The sequence below is a fragment of the Cyphomyrmex costatus genome, unplaced genomic scaffold (assembly GCF_001594065.2).
Source record: "Cyphomyrmex costatus isolate MS0001 unplaced genomic scaffold, Ccosl1.0 scaffold297, whole genome shotgun sequence".
Lineage (NCBI taxonomy): Eukaryota > Metazoa > Arthropoda > Insecta > Hymenoptera > Formicidae > Cyphomyrmex > Cyphomyrmex costatus.
Window position 1 is genome coordinate 35,020 of NW_017277093.1, and position 14,279 is coordinate 49,298.

At 29.0% G+C, this 14,279-nt stretch overlaps 4 protein-coding genes across 4 annotated transcripts; 3 read left to right on the forward strand and 1 right to left on the reverse strand.

The window, feature by feature from the left end:
* Positions 1-426: 426 nt before the first annotated feature.
* On the reverse strand, positions 427-3,051 carry LOC108775323 (GPN-loop GTPase 1). The gene is made up of 5 exons (XM_018541653.1): positions 2,983-3,051; positions 2,431-2,628; positions 1,917-2,281; positions 1,604-1,833; positions 427-944 (listed from the first exon to the last, which is right to left on the reverse strand). Exons 2-5 carry the CDS (start codon positions 2,600-2,602, stop codon positions 602-604), a joined length of 1,110 nt encoding a protein of 369 aa, XP_018397155.1. The 5' UTR covers positions 2,603-2,628; positions 2,983-3,051; the 3' UTR covers positions 427-601.
* Positions 3,052-3,507: 456 nt separating this feature from the next.
* On the forward strand, positions 3,508-7,515 carry Noc2 (Nucleolar complex protein 2). The gene is made up of 13 exons (XM_018541652.1): positions 3,508-3,578; positions 4,043-4,255; positions 4,338-4,567; positions 4,634-4,743; positions 4,816-4,906; positions 4,961-4,994; positions 5,070-5,224; positions 5,298-5,519; positions 5,600-5,788; positions 5,860-5,979; positions 6,483-6,614; positions 6,690-6,905; positions 6,992-7,515. Exons 2-13 carry the CDS (start codon positions 4,081-4,083, stop codon positions 7,502-7,504), a joined length of 2,187 nt encoding a protein of 728 aa, XP_018397154.1. The 5' UTR covers positions 3,508-3,578; positions 4,043-4,080; the 3' UTR covers positions 7,505-7,515.
* Positions 7,516-8,667: 1,152 nt separating this feature from the next.
* On the forward strand, positions 8,668-12,068 carry CPSF2 (cleavage and polyadenylation specificity factor subunit 2). The gene is made up of 10 exons (XM_018541650.1): positions 8,668-8,866; positions 8,964-9,123; positions 9,217-9,568; positions 9,690-10,000; positions 10,077-10,336; positions 10,424-10,609; positions 10,865-11,234; positions 11,377-11,571; positions 11,632-11,769; positions 11,941-12,068. The coding sequence occupies exons 1-10, from the start codon at positions 8,718-8,720 to the stop codon at positions 12,031-12,033; spliced, it is 2,214 nt and encodes a 737-aa protein (XP_018397152.1). The 5' UTR covers positions 8,668-8,717; the 3' UTR covers positions 12,034-12,068.
* A 735-nt stretch (positions 12,069-12,803) lies between these two features.
* LOC108775307 (uncharacterized) lies at positions 12,804-14,184 on the forward strand. The gene has a single exon (XM_018541636.1). The coding sequence runs from the start codon at positions 12,871-12,873 to the stop codon at positions 14,182-14,184; it is 1,314 nt and encodes a 437-aa protein (XP_018397138.1). The 5' UTR covers positions 12,804-12,870.
* Positions 14,185-14,279: the final 95 nt, after the last annotated feature.

Below are 14,279 nucleotides of genomic sequence, written 5' to 3' on the forward strand. Positions count from 1 at the left end.
TAATAAACACTTAAAACGAAATTAGATTATTAGATTAATAGGATATACTTAAATCGAAATTAAATACATAAATCAATATTGAATAAAATAGCATTAATTTAAAATTACATTAAACAGTTAAAAAATGTAGTTAAAAACAAAAACTTCGACAAGATAATTGAATTTGTTGAAAATCAAAAAATATAAAACACTATATATAAATGCTAGATTTAAATCTGAATTATATAATTTTATTTTTATTATAAATGTAGGCGTTGACAATCGATAAGGAGTAAAATTTTCTACATTATAATTATAGTAAAATCTATCTCAATGTATATGTAGACAGTGTTAGAAATTAAAGTTTAATTGAAAAATATTTGGTTTACAATAAATGAGGTAAGAGCAACCTTTTAATTAAAACATTTTATGAAAATTAAAATTATTTTTTGTTAAATAATTTATTTACAAAAAAATTATAAAAATATATTATAATGTAAACTAGCTTTCTAATTCGAACTTCTCGAGGCCTCGGTTCAAGTTCTGTCTTCGCGTTCGAGCGTCCGATATTTTTTCTCGGCCCAACTTTTACAATATATATACATATAACTGTATATATAGTTCAGTTTTTACTTGTACTAGGTTCGGATTCCCGATTATTCTTGCGTTTAGCTTGTTCCGTTCTATGTCTCTCTAAGAAATTTCTAAACGATTCTTCTTCTTTCTCCTTTTCATCTTCATTTTCCTCGAAATTGTTTTCCGTTCCATCTTCATCTTCGCTTGATTCATTACATGCATGTTTCAAATAGATTTCCGAAATGTCGCGACCACTATTAACCGTTGATACAAAAGACATAGCTTCCCCTATTGTTTTTTTGCTAGCCTTTTCTAATTGTTCCTTTTCTGCCTTTTTTCGTTGAGCTTCTCTCTCTGTCTTCAATTTTTCCCAATCTTTTTTGTAATTCCTTTAAAAATAAAACAACTTACATATCACAAATAATAATAATAAATACAAAAATATAAGGTGACGTATTGCTTCATATAAAAGCAATCTTTGCATGTGTAGTTAATAGTTCCTAAGTTTGAATCTGACAGTCTTCCTATAGATTTGTTCACGTCGCATGCTTTAATTGACTTTAACATATTCCAACATATTCCTACTATTGCCTACCTTTCCTATTTTAATATGCTCATTGGAGTGAGTAGGATCCATAGTAGGAGCATGTTAAAGTATACAACGCGAGCAAATCTTAAGTATGCCTTGGTTTTTGTAAAAGGATTATTGGAAAATTAAATATTACGAGTACAAACTTTTATATAGAAATTTGTATATAAAAGTTGTGATTAAAGGAGTATAAAGGAGATGACATTGTATTTGAAAACCCATAACATATATATATATATATATATATATATATATATATATTGTAGGAAATAAACTAAGATTCTACTGTCGACTGCTCCGCGGCAAGACAATGGCTTTCTAATCCGAACTTCTCGAGGCTTCGGTTCGAGTCCCGTCATTTTTTCTTGGCCCAACTCTTACAATATATATACATATAACTGTATTGTATACCGTTACTATGTAGCAATTTGCATATTTCCAAAATATATGAGGTCTTACGTTTCATATTCATTTACGGCAGCTTCGACCAGCTCCAAAAATTCATCAATTCCAGCACCTGTTACTGCAGAAACACCACAACATTGCAAATGACTATAAAACTCATCTAATGCAAGTGCCATGCTCCGTGTAAGATTGTTAATGTAACCACTTTCCTTGTCGAGTGCTTCTTGGAAGGCTTCGAAATCATGCATCCAGTCAATTGCATAACTATGTTCAACGATATCAATCTAAAACATATTAGTAATGCATCTTTGAAGTGATTGTATTTAAATTGTTAAATCATACATTAGTCAGAAAAAGATCTAATTACCTTATTCATAACTACTATAAAAGGTAACTTAGTTTTATAAAGTATAGAACAAGCGTATAACATATTGGACATAAACGTAACAGGATTGACGCTTCTCACAGTGTCTACCACATATACAATAATGGTTGGAAATTCAGATGCTAATGCTTCTGTTATAATCGAGCCACTAGCTGACCATGTAAACACCTCAATTTGTCCTGGTGTGTCAAAAATCACATAATTGTGTTCTTTATTAGCTTTGTTAATAAGCTCAATAACCTGATCAAACTTTGTGGTAAAAAGATTTAAACTTGTCACTATACCACCATTTGGGCCTAAGTTATACTGTTTCATCACTTCTTTGTAATTTACAGTGTCTCTTACATCTAAAAAAGAACATAGCTCTGTTTAAAGCAAATGATAATACAATAATGATGATAATAATAATAATTTTGATCATGTATACAAATTTATATGTAATATAGTATAATAAATAAATATTATTTAGTCATATTAAATATGAACTTATTTTTACCTATATTAGCAGGATATGCAACATCTTTACATGCAGGATCTAAATTAACGACATATGGCTTTCCTTTATTATATAATTTAGAAACAAGTCTAGAGACAAATGATGTTTTTCCAGCACCAGCCATGCCAAGTACAATAATACATGGTATTTTTCTTTCGGATTTGTTTTCCATTGTAGATGAAAATTTTACAAAAATCTCTGTAAATTTTAAGCTTTACATTATTTCATTTTTACTTTAAACTAGAAATTTATTATACTGTAATAATAAAAATAAAATATTTCTTTTCCTTTTGTTAGACTTAATAGTCATCTAGATAGGAGATATTATAATTATCTAAAGAATTGACTAAAGAATTAATTAAATAATGAACAGTGTATAATTAGCATCTAAAGTATATCTAATTATTTATCTCTTTTATAGTTTTGTAAAATTAATCAAAAATATAAAGATTTGTTTATGTCCATGAATATATTTAAAGTTTGTATTATCTTAAATACTTGTCGAAATAAATGACAATTAAATTATTATACATAGTCTTTTAAGTACATTACGTTCTTAATCGAAATAATTTGAAGATAATTCTCTTGCTTTTAAAACTTGAAGCTTATTAGACGGTTTCACGAGTCATGAGGTACAACCACAAACCGCGTTAATTCTATGGAATTTAACGAACGTTAACGACAAATTAGGTTAAGTTTGTTCGCACTGCTGAAAACATAACGAAAAGCATGGCACTAGAGTCAGATTAGAGAGCCTATAATCAGAGTGGCGCCATACGGGTATCACTTGTGATTGGTCCGCCATGTTTTAGCTATTCCCCTATAGTATACGTGACGCTCACTATATAAAATGCGCGCATATGTGTGAAACGGAACGCAGCATCTCTTTCTCGCAGAATTTCGCTAAAGCCTTGTGTCCACGATGCTAGAACTCGGACCGAGTTCTCGGATGAAGGAAGAATTGACCAATCATATTGGTCACGTGACCAATGTGATTGGTCAATTCTTCTTGATTGACGAGTTCAGTAGTGGGGGCCGGGACGACAAAACGCCGCAGTAAGCAAAATATTCTCACGTTGCGGTCCCAGTTGGTCCTTGCTGAAAACTTTGAGGTTACAGGCTGCAAGCAGTTTGAAAATCGCATCACTGTAAAATAATATAACTGAGAATACATGTGAGTGAGAAATATGGATTAACACTTTCATAACCCCATCTTTTTAAATAGTATTTAAAAAATTATTTATTTTGTTACACAGCATTTCTCTTAACTATAACCTATAATACTTCATCCAATAATTATAATAATACATAAATCATAAATAAATGGTATACAATACATTTATAAACACATATCTCTTATTTTTCCATGTGCTTTCAGATCACTAATCTACAGTGTAGATTAATAACATTTATTTATGATTTATGTATTAATAATTGGATGAAGTATAGGTTATAATCAAGAAAAAAGTGTCTATGTAACAAAATAAATAATTTTTTACATACTATTTAAATATAAAAAGATGGGGTTATGAAAGTGTTAATCATATTGTATTTCTCACTCACGTGTATTCAATTATATATTTTACACTTACAATCTACAATATTTTTTTAGATTAATTGAATCAATTGTAAAGTTTATTTATCGTCAAAATGAAGGTGAAGAAGAAAAGTCAGAAATCTCTTAACTCATCAAAAAATAGAAAGTTAGTGATTGCTAAGAAAAAGAAAAAAAATTTGAGTAAGTTGACAACAGAAGAGTTTTTTAAACAGAATTTTGAAACAGATAGCGATATATGTGAAGATAGTGAAGAAGATAAAAATATAGGTATGGTCTAAAAAAGATTTAGATTTCTTTCTTTTATATTAATTAAATTATATGTCTTATTTTTTATTATCTTTTTGTATAGATAATAGAAACAATGAACAGATGGATAGTGATAACAGTGAAGATAACTTAGATCCAGCAGAACACAAAAAGTCATTAATAAAATTGAAAGACACTGATCCCGAGTTTTATCAATATCTGAAAGATAATGACAAAAATCTTTTGGATTTTAAAGTATCAGATGACGAAGATGACAAAGATGATAATTCTTCAATAAATAACAATAGACATGTTCCTAATGAAAATTTAGTGGTAAGTTTTTTTATGAACAATTTTAATTATTTTTTTGTATTTATTTTCAAGCAATATTATTTATAGGTTGCTAGCGATGATAGTGATTTTCAGCCAGAAGAAACTGAAGGTGGTTCTAAAAAGAAAATCACTAAACAGTTATTGAAAACTTGGCAACAAAAAATACAAACAGATAAGTAAGTATCGCTGACTTATTTTTTGTTGAATTAATAGCAAAATAATATCTGTACATTATGTTTAATTTGTAGATCGATAATCACTATTAAATGTGCTGTAGAAGCCTTCCATGCAGCTTTGGACAGTATTGCAATACCTGATAAGAATACTATGAAACATAAAGTAGAAGGAAGTGCTAAGAATACTATAGAATATGAAGTAGCAAGAGGTGTTAAGAATATTACGGAATATAAAGTAGAAGGAAGTGCTAGTAAGTTCCAACTTCCATTATTAAGTTGTTTATTATATTTTTTAATTAATTTTATTAAAATTTGATAAATTTTAGTATTCAATGGTGTAATGCAACTATGTATAATGTATCTGCCTGATGCATTTAAACGTTTTTTGAAGCTAGATGAAGAATCACATGAAGCACATAAATCCACTAGATTTGTAAAAATACGATATATTTTAAAATTGTACTTATCTGATTTAATCAAAGTATGTGTTTGTTAAATATTTAATTATCTTATTTAAGTTACACATATAATACTAATGTATATCATTTTCATAGTTATTACAAAGTGTAGCATCATCCAGTATTCTCACAATACTTCTAAAGCACTTACGCCAAGTGTTGCTTTACACTTGCTCGTTTTCACGTTTAACTAAACCATTGTTAAGGACTTTGATAAAGTTTTGGTCATCTGCAGAAGAAACTGTTCAGGTTACAGCTTTTTTAAATATACTACATGTTGCAACTAACAAAAAATCTGTATTAGAAAAACTATTAAAGGTGAGTTCTAAATGTTATAAAAAGAATATTTATGAATTGTTTCTATTACAATTGTATTATTAAAAATGTTTTTCTTTCAGACCATGTATGTGAAATATGTTCAGAATTCAAAATTTGTTTCACCTAACACATTACCAGGAATAAATTTTATGAAACATTCTTTAGTTGAAATTTATCTACTCGACCATGATGTTTCATACAATCATGCCTTTTTATATATTAGGCAATTAGCGATTAATTTAAGAAATGCCATAACATTAAAAAAACAAGTAATTTTTAAAAGACCATTTGTACTTTTCATGATGTCTATTTCAGAAATTTAATTTTTTTTTTTTTCCAGGAAAACTTCCAAGCTGTATATAATTGGCAGTACATAAATTCTTTACGTTTTTGGACAGAATTGATAATTAAATCAAAAGAGAAATCGATGTTACGATCACTGTTGTATCCATTAGTGCAGGTATTAGTTGTATATAATGGATGTTTATTTCTCTTAATGTAGATTAATGTTAATATGTTGGTTTATAATTATTTCTTCTTTAATTTTTTCTAATTTTTAGAATTAGAAAAAGATAAAAAGTAAAAATCAAAATTCTACATTGGTTGAAATGGATAAACAAGCTTTGTTATTATATACATAATATTATAAAAGTTACAGAGGTGCCAAAAGATTTGTGGGTAATATAATTAGCAATGCATCATGACACGGCGTTAACCTTCAAACCTTTGGTACCTCTGACAAAAATACCCATGTGTTGTGATAGCCTCAAAAGTATTAAGCGGGGAGCACAGACTTTTGCATAACGCATAAAGTATGTGCATAAGGAATTTCATTGGCCTATTTTCTTATGCATGAGTCAATGGACCAATCAAATTCTTTATGTGTATGGTTTATGCGTTATGCAAAAGTCTGTGCTCCCCGCTTTATAATAAAAACTAATTTTATTTATTAACTTAATTAAGGTAATTGTTGGAACAATAAAAGTAATTCCAACGCCACAGTACTATCCATTGCGATTTCACTGCATAGAAATGTTAATAATCATTTCTAACAAAACAAGGACATTTATACCTATTTTACCATTTCTTCTCGAGGTATCAACAATTTTTTATTCTTGAATAATTGTAATTTTAGAATGTACAAATATTTTGTCAAGTTTTTTTGTTTAGATACTGGATTCTTATGATTTTAACAAAAAACATAAAGCAGTTACGATGAAACCTATACCACTTATTTGTATATTAAGGATGTCAAAATCGCAATTAGTAGAGAATGGTTTCAAGGATAGTATTATTGAAACTGTTTATCGATTTATATTGGAAAATGCAGCAAACGATAGTTATAAGATATATTTTCCAGATTTATACATACCTTGTATAATACAGGTACTTAAAAAAAAAATTAAAACAGAAACTGTTGACTTTATTAGATTTATCATAAATGAATCGAATTGATGTATTTTGTTTTACAGTTAAAAGCATTTCTGAAAAAGTGCCATGTAGCAGCTTATTGTAAGAAGATAAAACAGCTTCTAAATATGATTGAAGAAAATAGAAAATATATTGAAGCTGAGCGTATTAAATCAATGATAAACCTGAATAATATAGCAGAAATCACAAATTGGGAAAATAGAATGAAAACAGATGGCACAGAAATATCCAAATTCTATACTTCTTGGATTGAAATTCATAAATCTCAGATGCTTAAACTTCTTACGAAGAACGAAGAAGTACTTAATGTACCGGTGAACACACCGAAAAAGCAGAAACTGGATGAGCGAAATGCAGAAGATAGTGAAGAAGAGAGCGAGTTTGAATTACGATTGAAGGGAACGGAAATCGAAACAGAAACGAAAAAGTCATTAAATAAGAAAAAGCGTAAGAAAAACAAAAAACAGAAGATAGCAAACTATATCGAGGATGAAGATTTGCCGAGAGAAGATACAGATATCGTACAAGATATAAATAGTGATGATTGGGGTTAAAAAGAGCAAGATAGGATTAATGATCATATAAGATGAATAATATAATATGTATTTTACATATCAGAAATGTATTACAATAAAAAACCTAGTAATAAAAAATGGATTAAAATGGATCGAATTTTTTTATGCGTATTTTAAGTCAATTGTGTCTAATTGAATAAAAGGAACTTTTTTTATTTAATTGGATTCAATTAGATTCAACTGAGTTTATATTTGGATAGAAAAATTGCATGTCCTATTCAGAATTTTGAATTAAGCAATATTCACGATTCACAAAAAGAATAAGCTCTATATTTTCAGATTCGAAGGCATACAAATGTGCTTTGATACATTTCCTATAATTAAATGAAAATACATTTGGATTGAAAAAGATTTATTTTTAAAAAGGAATTATAATTTTATTTGTGAATGTATATTTCTGAAAATCTTAATTTATTTCAATCTATTTCAATTTTCAAGTCTTGTTTACAGAGAAATTAAAATAAATCTTTATCTTACCCTCTTTTACACTCAATATACCATATTTACTGAATTAATAATTTGTATGAACACTTTTGTCTAGTAGTTAATAAAAAAGTTATACAAACACATGAAATATATTAAAAAAATTTTTAATTTCAATAATATTTTATATTAAAAGCTTCAACTTTAATAATTAAAAAATAATATAGCATATAAATATACATAGTAGTATATATATATATATATATATGTATATGAGAAAAGCTATACTGATATAAAATAATTTTAATCACAATAAAATATGTACAAAAAATATGATGGTATAAAAATTATGAAAGGGTGAGTTTTTTTAATTCATCGATTGATCAATTGCATAATGCACAGATGCAACATGTTGCCTTTTAATTCATTGCCTTTTTGCGCAGGTGTTGTCAGTTAGCCTGCGTCAAATCCGGCATCGGTATGTATCTGTGATTATTACAGATACAATATCGTTTTTTACTTTCCTCTACTATTATTTTCCGAAAATTTTGATAAATAGTCCAAACTTAAGACAAATGTAATGCCAGTCTGAGTTTAGTACAAATTCATTGTATTCGGCAAAGAACAAGCCAATGTTTTCTTTTTCTTTTTAGGTTAGGATGATAGAAGTTTGAAGGAACAACTAAACAACCTTAAAAAAAGTAGTGACTAATATTTGGTTCCGTTTGAGATTTACATTTGTGATATATTATTAAAGAAAATATACAAAATGACATCTATTATAAAACTTCATGCTATCTCCGGAGCGATGAACGAATCTCCACCTTGCTACATATTGCAAGTGGATGAATTGAGGATATTGTTAGATTGTGGATGGGATGAAAATTTTGATCAAGATTTCATAAAAGAATTGAAGAGGTATTGCTCATATAAACATTGTTATTGTAACAAAAAATAATTAATTATATATATTATTAATATTGTATAATATTTCTTTTATTTCTTATGTTTCTAGACATGTACATCAGATAGATGCGGTATTACTTTCATACCCAGACCCATTGCATTTAGGTGCGTTACCATATCTCGTAGGTAAATGTGGCTTGAATTGTCCTATATATGCTACCATACCTGTCTATAAAATGGGTCAAATGTTTATGTACGATATATATCAGGTATATTTCTTTAATCAGAAATATAAAAGAAGTATATTGAAGAAATATTAATATTTTAATAATTAATATTTTGGTTATTTATATTGATTTTAGTCTCGTCATAATATGGAAGATTTTGATCTATTTACTCTAGACGATGTTGATGCTGCATTTGATAAAATTGTACAGTTAAAATATAATCAAAGTATATCGATGAAAGGTAAAGGCTATGGTGTTACATTGACACCTTTACCAGCAGGACACATGATTGGTGGAACAATCTGGAAGATTGTGAAAGTTGGGGAAGAGGATATAATATATGCTGTGGATTTTAATCATAAAAAGGAACGTCACTTGAACGGTTGTGAATTGGAAAGATTGCAAAGACCATCATTACTGATAACAGATGCATTCAATGCTACATATCAGCAAGCCAGAAGAAGAACAAGAGATGAAAAATTGATGAGTAAATTTCATATTTTTTATTTTATTCTCATTTTCTATAAAATTATAAATTAAATAGATATATATAAATGTAAAGATGTGTTTTTAACAGATATGTATTTTTATTTGCATTTGTGTTTTAGCTAATATCTTGCAAACATTACGAGGTGGTGGAAATGTATTAGTTAGTGTAGATACGGCTGGTCGTGTATTGGAGTTGGCACATATGTTGGATCAGTTATGGCGTAATAAGGAATCTGGATTACTCGCCTATTCATTAGCTCTTCTCAACAATGTGAGCTACAATGTTGTAGAATTCGCAAAATCGCAAATCGAATGGATGAGTGATAAATTAATGAGAAGTTTTGAAGGTGCACGTAATAATCCATTCCAATTTAAACATTTGCAACTTTGTCATAGTATGGCTGAATTGAATCAAGTCCCAAGTCCAAAGGTAAATAAAATAATTAAAACTTCTACAATTCTTAAATTGTTTGATTTGAAGACTAATTTTAAATTGTTATATCTAGGTGGTTCTTGCAAGCACTCCAGATATGGAATGTGGATTTTCCCGTGAATTATTTCTTCAATGGTGCTCTAATCCGCAAAACAGTATTATATTAACGAGCAGAACATCTCCTGGTACACTTGCTAGAGACTTAGTAGAGAAAGGAGGCAATCGAAATATTACGCTAGAAGTAAAGAGACGAGTGAAACTCGAAGGTATTGAATTGGAAGAATATCAAAAAAGAGAAAAGCTAAAGCAGGAGCAGCTGAAACAAGAACAGATGTATATATAATAGATGTATATCCATTTATCAAGTTATAACAAAAATTTACATGTTACTAATTATACTTATAATATGTGTTTTATTAGGGAAACCGCGGATGTGAGTTCTGAGTCTGAGGATGAAATAGAAGTTGGTAGTGGCAGGGGAAAGCATGATTTACTAGTGAAACAAGAAAGTAAACCTGGGTTTTTTAAACAAAGTAAAAAGCAACATCCCATGTTTCCATTTGTAGAAGAAAAGATTAAAATAGATGAGTATGGAGAAATTATAAAGTAAGGATATTTTTATACACCACAATATATTTAATCAATAAAAAAGTCTAATAAGAGTCTAATTCTAATATTATACATATGCATTGAGTTTTTTTAAAAGTCTATATATGTGTATATAAAATTGCATATACATGTTAAAATAATTATTTGCATCTATATTTATATTTTAACAATAATTAATAATCCATAGCTTGTTTATCTGTTTATTTTTATGAATAAATTGTAAGTAAATTTTTTTTCTATTTATTATTACAGACCGGAAGATTATAAAATAGCAGAGACTGTACCCGAAGTAGAGGATAATAAAGAGAATACAGAAATGAAGCAGGATGAATCTAATTATCATCCAGAAGTAACCGTGGATATTCCGACAAAATGTGTACAAGTTTCACGTACAATGACCGTTAATGCAGCAGTAACATATATAGATTTTGAAGGTAGATCCGACGGCGAATCTTTACAGAAAATTTTGGCGCAGTTAAGACCAAGAAGAGTTGTGTTAGTCAGGGGTTCGCCTCAAGACACAGAGATACTAGCGCAGCAGGCGCAAAGTACCGGTGCAAGAGTATTTATTCCAGGAAGAGGAGAAACACTAGACGCCACGACGGAAACACATATTTATCAAGTAATTTTTAATTATTATGTCTATTAATAGTATTAATGTTAAATAATTATACTTTTTTCTTTTGTTTTTAATTTGTATTAATTAAAAAATGTATTAAATAAAAATTGATATGCCATTATGTGAAATGTATTTTTCATTATAGGTACGTTTGACTGATGCTTTAGTGAGCGGATTGAATTTCTCGAAAGGTAAAGGCGATTCTGAAGTGGCGTGGATAGATGCTATGATAACTGCACGTGATCAGATTTGTCGAGATGCCATTGCCGATACTGAATCCGAGAACGCAATTGACGAAAGTGATAAAATATTAACTTTGGAACCTTTGCCATTAAATGAGGTGAGATATAGTTGGGAGAACGTAAAAATTCAATTTACATCATAAACTGTACTTTTACAGGTTCCCGGTCATCAAACAACATTCATAAATGAATTGAAACTATCCGATTTTAAACAGATTTTGAACAAAAGTAACATTCCTTCAGAATTTAGTGGAGGAGTATTATGGTGTTGTAATAATACTATCGCCGTCAGAAGGGTTTGTTTTGTTTGTAACATTTTTGTTAGTAAAAACGCGATTTTATTCATATTGCCTATGTATACATTTTTTGCACCTTTATTAAAAGAAATATTTAAAATTATATTTACAAAAGTACAGTTACTATAAAAAATATTGTAGTTAGATAAGTAATTATTATGCTTATTTTAGCACGAGGCTGGAAAGGTAATACTGGAAGGTTGCATTTCCGAGGATTACTATAAAGTGCGAGAACTATTATATGAACAATATGCAATTGTATAGATTGTGGATAGTACATACGTACATATATATGTAAACAGAGATTGTATTTATAATATATGATAATTATAAGAATTTTTGTGTCTTATTGATTTTTCTTTGCATTTTCCTACCATTTTTTTGCACTTTGTAAAAAAATTTAGTACATAATTTTTATAATTGGCGCTTTACCAGAAAAGCTAGAGACTCTAAAAATTCACAAGAACCAATCAGCACGATGAATTTACGCGCATTTGCGTCAATAGAAATTCACTATAGGTGCGTTCCGTAACGCGCATGTTGCGCATGATGCATCCATTGTCCTTGTTTTATATTTAGTAAGCAACAAGGATAACCGAAACTATGCATTATGCGCACCATGCGAGGAATGGAACGCATTCTATGACGTATGCGATGTGTATGTATATATGTCATATTTTTTTATTGTGTATACTGCAATTAAAATAAATTATTAAAAGATAAATTATAAAAATTAATCTGAAGTTTCGTAGTAATCTTGATTCTCATTGAAGATCAAAGATCAAGATCGTGATCAAAGATAAAAAAATTGACATATTTTAAAATAAAGCGGGCAATTTATGGTTATGAGATGCTCGTTGGTGAGGAATAATAATTCTAGTTAAAATGATGAGATTCAAACAGAGAGTAAGAAATATTGATAATTGTATACATGTAACAATGGTGTAAAAATGTTATGAAGTTAAGTGATATATATCCGTTAATTTTTCTTTCAGAATAACCTCTGAACATAATTTTGGAATGATTATGAAGTACGTAAAAAATTTATCTTAGTCTTTAGAAACAACATTATATGAGAATAAGAATATAACCATCAACAATATGAGAAAATATTATCAAGCTGCTTTAGCTGTTATAGCGGTAGTAAGCCTCATATCGTTGCTCATTTATAGACATGAATATAATAAGCTGAGGTACGTCTTAGAAGTTTTTAATTATTTTGGGAAACCTGGGCCAAGAACAGCAGATACAAATTGTGCAAACTTAAGTACAACTTTCACTATATTCAATGCAAAATTTGACGAACCGATTCCTTCTTGGCAACGTCTGGAGGATGATTTGTATATATATTCTGCATACAGCATCAATGACAAGGAAATACGGGTAGTTGGACTTGGGACCATAAACAGTGTCTCAAATATGCAATGTCTTGTCTTCTTTGAGAACGAGAGTAAACCTATATTGGGAAGTTATAGATTTATTCCTATTGGCAATGCAGTTATTTCAAGTTTAGGAGAAAGTTCAAGATATGGAGGATATGATTTTGTTTGTACATACATCAGTGATGAAACTCCCATTGGGATAACATTTGTTACAAAGTCTAACAAGTATCTTGATTATGCACCTATTTTTCCTATAAAAATACAGCCAAGGAGTTTAAGCCACAGCAGGATAGGAGTGTGTGTGACACAATCATTGATGAAGCCAACAAAATCAATAGATATGATAGGCTTCATCAGCTTCCATGCATTGATCGGAATGGATAATTTCATTATATATGATTCTGGAATTTCAAATGAATTTAATAGTAGATTAAAAGAAATGGCAAACGATCCAACTTCTTTTTGGAAATTTACATATACCGTTATACCGTGGAACTTTCCTTTCATGGAGATTGATCAAAATGTCATAAGAGAAATCATTGAGACAGATTGTTTATATCGTACATACAATAGTGTCGCTTATGTTATTGCTCTTTCATGGAACGAGTATGTAAACTTAAAGTACCATCATGCAACCATTGATTTGTTGGCAGATTTCAAACAAACTAAATTAATAGCCGATCGCTATAAGCTCAAAACTATAACTTTTTGCACACAACAAGCTGACAATAAACAATATGCCAATTCTACACTGACGATATTGAAGAAGACCAAAACCGATATAAACATTCTGGAAAATCGTTCTATTTATATACACAAGCCATATGTATCATTACAGAATACTCATGTATATACAAAAGAAATAGGAAATGATTTGATTATTGTGAATCAATACATGTATTGTGATAATTATAAAGAGAGTCGAGAAGTAGAAGATCTCACAATTTTGAGATTTGCCCAAGATGTACAAAACTCGTCGATTCTTAGAAAATATCTTGGATTTTACAAGTTGCTTGATGCGGATATAAAGTGATATGCGAATTTTGTGTGACTAATAATAAGTTAATATTTGCACAAGCTTGGATAGTGCTCCATTTGCATACTATTTCATTGATACATATATAGGTA

What these genes read in the sequence shown, in the direction of transcription:
- LOC108775323 (XM_018541653.1), bottom strand. Translation starts at nt 2,602, where the DNA reads ATGGAAAACAAATCCGAAAGAAAAATACCATGTATTATTGTACTTGGC. An exon ending in TGCATATCCTGCTAATATAG is followed by an intron (nt 2,282 to 2,430) that starts GTAAAAATAAGT and finishes GTTCTTTTTTAG; the next exon opens with ATGTAAGAGACACTGTAAAT. An exon ending in GCCGTAAATGAATATGAAAC is followed by an intron (nt 945 to 1,603) that starts GTAAGACCTCAT and finishes TTATTTTTAAAG; the next exon opens with GAATTACAAAAAAGATTGGG.
- Noc2 (XM_018541652.1), top strand. Translation starts at nt 4,081, where the DNA reads ATGAAGGTGAAGAAGAAAAGTCAGAAATCTCTTAACTCATCAAAAAAT. An exon ending in CAAAAAATACAAACAGATAA is followed by an intron (nt 4,744 to 4,815) that starts GTAAGTATCGCT and finishes TTTAATTTGTAG; the next exon opens with ATCGATAATCACTATTAAAT. An exon ending in CCATAACATTAAAAAAACAA is followed by an intron (nt 5,789 to 5,859) that starts GTAATTTTTAAA and finishes TTTTTTTTCCAG; the next exon opens with GAAAACTTCCAAGCTGTATA.
- CPSF2 (XM_018541650.1), top strand. Translation starts at nt 8,718, where the DNA reads ATGACATCTATTATAAAACTTCATGCTATCTCCGGAGCGATGAACGAA. An exon ending in TTATGTACGATATATATCAG is followed by an intron (nt 9,124 to 9,216) that starts GTATATTTCTTT and finishes TATTGATTTTAG; the next exon opens with TCTCGTCATAATATGGAAGA. An exon ending in CGGAAACACATATTTATCAA is followed by an intron (nt 11,235 to 11,376) that starts GTAATTTTTAAT and finishes TTTTCATTATAG; the next exon opens with GTACGTTTGACTGATGCTTT.
- LOC108775307 (XM_018541636.1), top strand. Translation starts at nt 12,871, where the DNA reads ATGAGAAAATATTATCAAGCTGCTTTAGCTGTTATAGCGGTAGTAAGC.